This window comes from Brassica oleracea, chromosome C9 (assembly GCF_000695525.1).
Source record: "Brassica oleracea var. oleracea cultivar TO1000 chromosome C9, BOL, whole genome shotgun sequence".
NCBI classification, from domain to species: domain Eukaryota; kingdom Viridiplantae; phylum Streptophyta; class Magnoliopsida; order Brassicales; family Brassicaceae; genus Brassica; species Brassica oleracea.
The window spans coordinates 13,699,351-13,706,337 of NC_027756.1; the positions used below are offsets into that span (position 1 = coordinate 13,699,351).

The 6,987-nt window shown below is 34.0% G+C and overlaps 1 protein-coding gene and 1 long non-coding RNA gene across 7 annotated transcripts in view; one reads left to right on the forward strand and one right to left on the reverse strand.

Annotated features, from left to right (window-relative positions):
• Positions 1 to 1,357, forward strand: part of LOC106313967 (G-type lectin S-receptor-like serine/threonine-protein kinase At1g61390) — a 3,570-nt gene extending 2,213 nt beyond the window's left edge. The window contains exons 4-7 of the mRNA XM_013751909.1: positions 94 to 304; positions 509 to 746; positions 826 to 976; positions 1,064 to 1,357. Of these exons, the coding sequence (XP_013607363.1) occupies positions 94 to 304; positions 509 to 746; positions 826 to 976; positions 1,064 to 1,357 (894 nt within the window). The remainder of the gene's footprint in view (positions 1 to 93; positions 305 to 508; positions 747 to 825; positions 977 to 1,063) is intronic.
• Positions 1,358 to 3,746: 2,389 nt separating this feature from the next.
• Positions 3,747 to 6,759, reverse strand: LOC106316800. 6 transcript variants are annotated; one of them, XR_001264971.1, is made up of 10 exons: positions 6,216 to 6,759; positions 6,063 to 6,128; positions 5,839 to 5,916; positions 5,618 to 5,693; positions 5,444 to 5,537; positions 5,063 to 5,227; positions 4,843 to 4,952; positions 4,515 to 4,627; positions 4,160 to 4,177; positions 3,747 to 4,089 (listed from the first exon to the last, which is right to left on the reverse strand). It is a non-coding gene; the product is annotated as an uncharacterized LOC106316800 (long non-coding RNA). The 6 variants fall into 6 exon arrangements; XR_001264975.1 differs by lacking the exon at positions 4,160 to 4,177 and having other exon boundaries at positions 5,444 to 5,510; XR_001264973.1 differs by lacking the exon at positions 4,160 to 4,177 and having other exon boundaries at positions 4,535 to 4,627.
• Between the last annotated feature and the right edge of the window lie 228 nt (positions 6,760 to 6,987).

Sequence of the window (6,987 nt, forward strand, 5' to 3'; positions counted from 1 at the left end):
TTTTTTTTTTTTTTTTTTTTTTTTTAGTTGCTTACTATTTGCTTGTATTATGTGTTTCTATAGATGACTGACTATCTGCAACTTTGCTTTCAGGGAAAGCTGGTAGATGGAATAGAAATAGCGGTTAAACGCCTGTCTAGCAGCTCCGCACAGGGAACAGAGGAGTTCATGAATGAGATAACACTAATCTCGAAACTACAGCATAGAAACTTGGTTAGGCTTTTGGGATGCTGCATCAAAGGAGAAGAGAAGCTCTTGATTTATGAGTTTTTGGAGAACAAAAGCCTTGACGTCTTTCTATTTGGTGAGTCTTTTACTTCGTACACCTCATCGTTACCCTTTTTGTTCCAAATTTTAAAGAGATAATATACATAATTTTGAAAAAGAATACTATTACAAAAAAGAATTTGAAAATTATTAAAATTTTCTATAAAATGTTTATGGTCCCATAAATTTTAAGACCGGTCATCGTCTCACTGTCACTAATATGTTCTATAATATTGGCTAGATTCAACTCTAAAGTTTGAGATTGATTGGGCAAAGAGATTTGAAATCATTCAAGGTATTGCACGTGGGCTTCTCTATCTCCACCGTGACTCACGCCTCAGGGTCATTCACCGAGACCTGAAGGTCAGCAACATTCTTCTGGACGAGAGAATGGTCCCAAAAATATCAGATTTTGGACTGGCTCGCATGTTTCAAGGAACCCATTTCCAGGACACCACTCGCAGGGTTGTGGGAACTCTGTAAGAACCATTCTTTGTGGACATGCTTAACATGATTCATAATCCAAATCATTTACTAAACTTTTGGATGTGTTCACAGAGGATATATGTCTCCTGAGTATGCATGGACAGGGGTGTTCTCTGAAAAATCCGACATCTATGCATTTGGAGTTCTTTTGTTAGAAATTATCAGTGGAGAAAAGATCTCAAGGTTCAACAATGGAGAAGAAGGAAATAACCTCATTGCATATGTAAGTTAAGACTTTTTAGGTTTTCCATTAGCTTGCGGATGAAGTTTTCTTGCTCTTATATACTTAAGATCTGAAACTAAACCACAGGCATGGGAATGTTGGTGTGAAACCAAAGGAGTTGATTTTCTGGACCAAGATCTTGCTGGTTCTTGTTGCCCATTACAAGTTTCGAGATGTGTCCAGATTGGTCTGATTTGTGTTCAACACCAACCTGTGGAGAGACCCAACACAGTTAAATTACTGTCTATGCTCACTACAATATTAGTTCTTCCCTCACCAAAACAACCCATATTTGCACTGCACAGTAGAGATGAAAATTCCACGTCTAACGATGTGATCACTGTCAATGGGTTGACACAATCTGCGGTCCAAGGGCGTTAAGAAATTAATGCGTCAATGAAACTTGTGGAACTGAAAGTGTGTGTGGATTGCTGTTCTTCTGTAAATTAAAAGCTCAGCTTGTTTTTGAAAAAAAAACTATGAACTTTTGATCCTTTATATATTAAATGAGAAATATTTACAATAAATATGTTTACACGTACATTAACACGTGTCAGCTTCATAATCATTTCAATTTTAGAATGTTTATGTATCAGTTTTACCTTCATTTAGCAATTAATGAATTAACACATAGTTACCATATTTTAAAGTGAAAAATAGAATTAACCATTAAAAATGGTTTTACTATCTACTATAAATAAAAATGGACTAAAATTAGAGGCTATTTAGAGGTGTCACGTCACTCATAATATTCTCAGCCTATTATTTAGCCACGTTATCGCAGACCTGCCAACTCAGTTTAATTTTCTCTGCAAAAACGTCATGGGCCAATATCTTTTAAACTGCAAAACCAATAAACCCACTGAGAGCCCAACAAAATAAATCAGTTTGCTTACCTGACCTCTAACCTAACCTAACCTAATCAGACTACAGCTCCACCTACTATCGGTCTTCCTCCCCTCCGTAGACCGTTATACGAACAATGAAACTTGAAAGCTTCTCCATTACTCTACCGATCGAAACGCAGCCCATCTCTTCATCTCCTCTCTTTTAGGGTCCGAATAGTAACCGCAGTTTTAGTAACATAAACGGGACGGAATTGAAGTGCGGTACAGTCCAACTGCGGTTCATGCGTTTCGTGGGATAAGTGCGGATTTCATTAAAAAAATAATGAGGTTTTGATAAAAAATTTGTGTGGTTTTGATAGAAATAATGTAAAATAAATATACTGACACATAAAAATTATTTTTTTAATGATAATGTCATAATATTTTTAATAATATTTTAAATTAATTTGCAGTAAAAATTCTAATATATATATATATATATATATATATATTCTTGTTAATATAAATTTAACTACTAAAATTATTTGAAATAAAAATACCAACTAAAATATTGTAATAGTTATAATATTTTACTTAAATTAAATATAGCTAAAAGGTTTAGTATATAACTTATATAATATGTGTTCTTTATCTATTAAATTTTGGTACTGAACTGGATCGTCGGTTTTGGAAAGTTTGACTAAATTGTTTTACTATTTTTTTTAGTATAACTAGGACCGGCCCGGGCTATGCCCGGGTTTTCTGTTTAAATTTTAATTTTATTATATATTTTATATGTTTATTTTGATATATATAAATATTATAATCTATTATAAAAATATAAGTAGCTACAAAATTATAATTTTGGAAAAAAATATTTGTTGTTTTTATCATATGAATCTCAAAAAAATTATTGTCCAAATTTTTTATATTTTGTTTTGGAAATTATATTTAATGTGATGAGGAAAATGAATCAAAATTGATTAAATTTTAGTTACCTGTTTGATTGGTTGCATTGTAGAAATGTTTCAGTTCACTTGATTTTTTTTTTATAAATGTTGTTTCTACATTAGTCTCTAAATTATTTAATTGACCAGGCCCTAAAAATCTACAACCCTATCAATATATATATATATATATATATATTGTAATCAGTGGTTTTAAAATTGTAATATTTTTCTATATTAAAAAACTTACAACTAGGTCACTAAAAACTACAAACTAAATTCTTACAACAAAATTTCTGCACTTACAACCCAACACCCATTATCTAAATATTATTTTATCTTTCTTATATAAGTTTTGATGTAAAATTTTGTTAAATGTACAACCAATTATAAATAGTGAACAATTGTGTTTCTGCAATGTATTATTTAACGTATGTTTTGATGTATTAATTAGTTTTGTGTTGTGTATATTTTGTAGTGGTTAGCCTCTAAATTAAATAATTGATCTTATTTTATCATTTGAATGATATATTGATGGGATGTGAGTTTGAACTTAATTAGTGTGATTTGGGTGTACTATCATACAATGGGTTCACAACTTTACTTCTAATGATATGTCACCTTGACTGTTTATTAACAAAGAAAAGCAGTAGCTATCTAAGCTTTCAGCATTTCAAAAGAAAATGCATGTGTTCCCTTTTAGTTAGATTAGTCAAAGCATTCAGTCAATTTGATATTCTTCTTTTTTATTTTATCTTCATACTTTATGAAATTGGTGTTTGTCAATTAAAACAATTGGTGTTTATCGAACACTTACGCAAAGCCATTCGAGTTGTTTATGTCCATTTTATATTTAAATATTTTGATGTTTATAAATGTCTTCCATTTCAGTCAATTTCAGTTTGAATAAAAAAAAGAGGTGTTTGGAAACTAACAAAAGAATCTGATAACATGAAAAGAGTAGAGATCTCTACATAACTACAAAATATCGTTGATATGTTGGGGCGCATGCATATAAGGTAATGGTCAAAAGCGAATACAAACAAAGAGACAACAGAACAAACTGTGTTGTTGTAATAAAACGATACGGCATGATGTCTTCCCACTTCCCAGGCAGAACATCTCAGAAAAATTAACAACCTAGAAGTCTCTTCTGTGTCTGAACCACCGATCAGACCACAACCGAGGAAAACAGTGGGCATTCTCGGAGCCGGAGAAGCTTCTTGAAGAAATCAACAGTAAGGTAATTTCACTTCTCCATGTACACCAGCTGCAATGTGGCTATCTTCCCTTCCGCATTTACAACGACGCTATGGCCACGTTTGTCACCTCAATCCCTCTATAACAATGTACCAAAGTAAATTAGTCGTTGGAGATAGTATATATTCCTAACAGACACACAGACGTACCACCGTATTAATCACAGACTTGTGAACCCAATCATTCAAGAAGATCATATGAGCGTAGAAATATCATAAACAAACAAAGGAAAGAAAGAAGACATGATTATTGCATGTTTTTGATAGGATGGATACAATAGTATAATCAATAGACGATGGTAACCTTGCTCAGGAGCAATCAATTGAGGATGGTAACCGTTTTCTCAGTGACCAGCTAGAGGATACTCTTAAAATAAATTGGAATTATAGAAGATCTTTAGGAGTACTGAATTATAAAAGTTAAGACAATATATATTTTAGAATCTCATTGGTTACTGGATTATAAACCATATATTTTGACATTTAAAGCAATAAGGTGACAAACCTTTTTTATCAACACCACACCTGGTCAATCAAATCTGGATTTGTAACACCCCAACCTTTGTTTCTAAATGTGTCATCAACATCCTCACAGGAATGGCAGCAGTCATGATCTTCCTGCACCGAAAAACAACATAGGTCAGATGAAAGTGGAAAACAAGACTGAAAACACGCCATCAAGTATTCTGAAATGATAAATCATGTTTATGCTATGCAAGCAAGATCAACTATATTTTGCAGCTACCTATAGTTTCTCTCCTTTTGCTCAACTTCAGGTCTGCATATTATTAAAGACATTTTCTTTAGAATGTAAATGGCGCATAGACGTTTACCTTGTTCTCGTAGTTCAGTAAACCCGAGACAGCAATGTTTCACATTCTTGCTAACGTTCGTAGCAATACCATTAGACTCCTTAGATAATCCTTAGTATACTTCAGATTAGCTGAGCAAATAACATTCGAATAGAAAAATAAATAAGTCTCTGTTTTAAATTTTACCAAAAAAAGACTGTTATAACACCAACGAAATAAATGAACTTGAAGAGAATCTTACATGAATTTTCAAGCTCTAATAGACGCATCTGGATTAACGCCACACACAAATTATCTTTTCATGCGTGTCTGCTGCTCTGATATCGAACGTGTAATCCAATTGATACATCGCCACTTGAATCAATCTAACAACCAGTAATGATAATTTTGGATTAGCTAGCCGATCCTGCAAACAAATAAATTATAAAGCTGAGTCACAATGGGTATGTTTTTTTTTGCTTGAGTCGTTAGTTTACTAATACCACACATTGTCAGTTTGTAAAATATGGATCAAAGAGTCTCAAATGCAGCATTGAAAGAGAGCAACAAATTTCATCCCGGAAAACTAAAGACAACACGTGTAACCGGTGGGGGCAAAGCAGAGTTAGAGCTCAGAATCTACCTTAATACCAGTGGCAAGGAGTCTTGAGTCTTGTCTGGTGGCTAGATCAATCAAAGCCGGGGCATCTCTGCGAATAGGTAAGTAGTGGTCGTTTCTAAGCAACAGTAAAATCATATTGTCATGACAGGTCCGCAGAAAGTAAGACACTGATTAAAGGTAGCTCAGAACGCTTACTCATTTCGCGTCTCTCGTCAATGGGTTCTCCAAGAACATTCATGATACGTCCAAGGGTCGCTCTTCCAACATGAACCTTTAGAGTGAAAAGAAACTATATCATCAAAACTATACAGTATTCTTACTTTTAGGGTGAATCTATTAAGAAGATATTCTGTCATTAAGCGAAGACCTAAGATTAATTAGCATACTGATAGCAGATCATTATCTGAGAGACAAACCTTATCTCACAGCCTGGGACCAGTTGGGACCAGTTCCTGTAGCAGCTTCATCTGTGCACTAATCTTCTTCCTTCTTGCCTATAATCCGAAAATTAACGTATTAGCAATTAATCAACTGATTAAGATGAAAAAAAAAAAAAAAGGAATTGTGAAATATGTGAGATTCTAAGTTACTCTTCTGCTAAGATATGGCTATATATTGCTTTACAACGGCCAGCACTAACATTTACATATGAAAGCTTCTCGTTTTCTTCATAGCTTTAGTTTTTCTTCTTTGCTGTGCTTTTAGCCTATAAATAATGTTAGGGATGTGTGTTAAGGATTCATCAATCACTGGCTTGATCAAATGTTAACAAAACATAACTTGTGTGTCTCACCTTCTCGTCGAGTTCTTTTCTCTTGCGAGACCGATTGTTCTGGCTAGTTCACGTGCTATGATCACAAACCAAAAGCCGAGATGAATCTGTCTCAGCAGGCTCGGTTCTGACTCTTTCCAGATTAGAGTTCGAGTTAGAAGGTACCAATCTTGTAGTAGTCTCACCGGTGACGTTTCCGCTTTACTGCTGCTCATCAGCAATCACAGAAGCAAGCTGTTCGCTCCAAGAGGGCTGAGTTAGAAGGAAAAGTCAATGTCCCGTAAGAGTGAAGTGACTGTGGAGAGATATCTCAACCGATTCCGGTAACTGGTAACATCCAGAGCTTGAAAATATAATGATACTAAATGGAGAAGCTCCATTGCTTGTGTAGGTGGAAGCTCAAACAACGACTTGAAACCACCGGCGTTTCCCGGGAGTTAGCATCGTTAGTTTCCGAAACTGCCACCGTCGAGATGAAGCGATTGAAGACCTGTTGCTTCCTGGAACGGCCCAACACCGCCGTATCTAGCTCTGAATGCTCCGGTCAGATACATTAACTGTAACAACTCTGAACAACAACACCGAGAACTTAGAATCTCAGAAATTATTTTTATTTAAAAACATTATTCGTATATAATATAATAGTTTAAGTTTGGAAGAATAATCTATATATAAATTATGTATATTTTTTAAAAAATAATTTAAGATATTATATATTGAGTAACTGAATAAAAGCTGAATTTCTTATCTTGAAAATGAAATATTTATATTTTTGTCTTCATGTTATACTCAC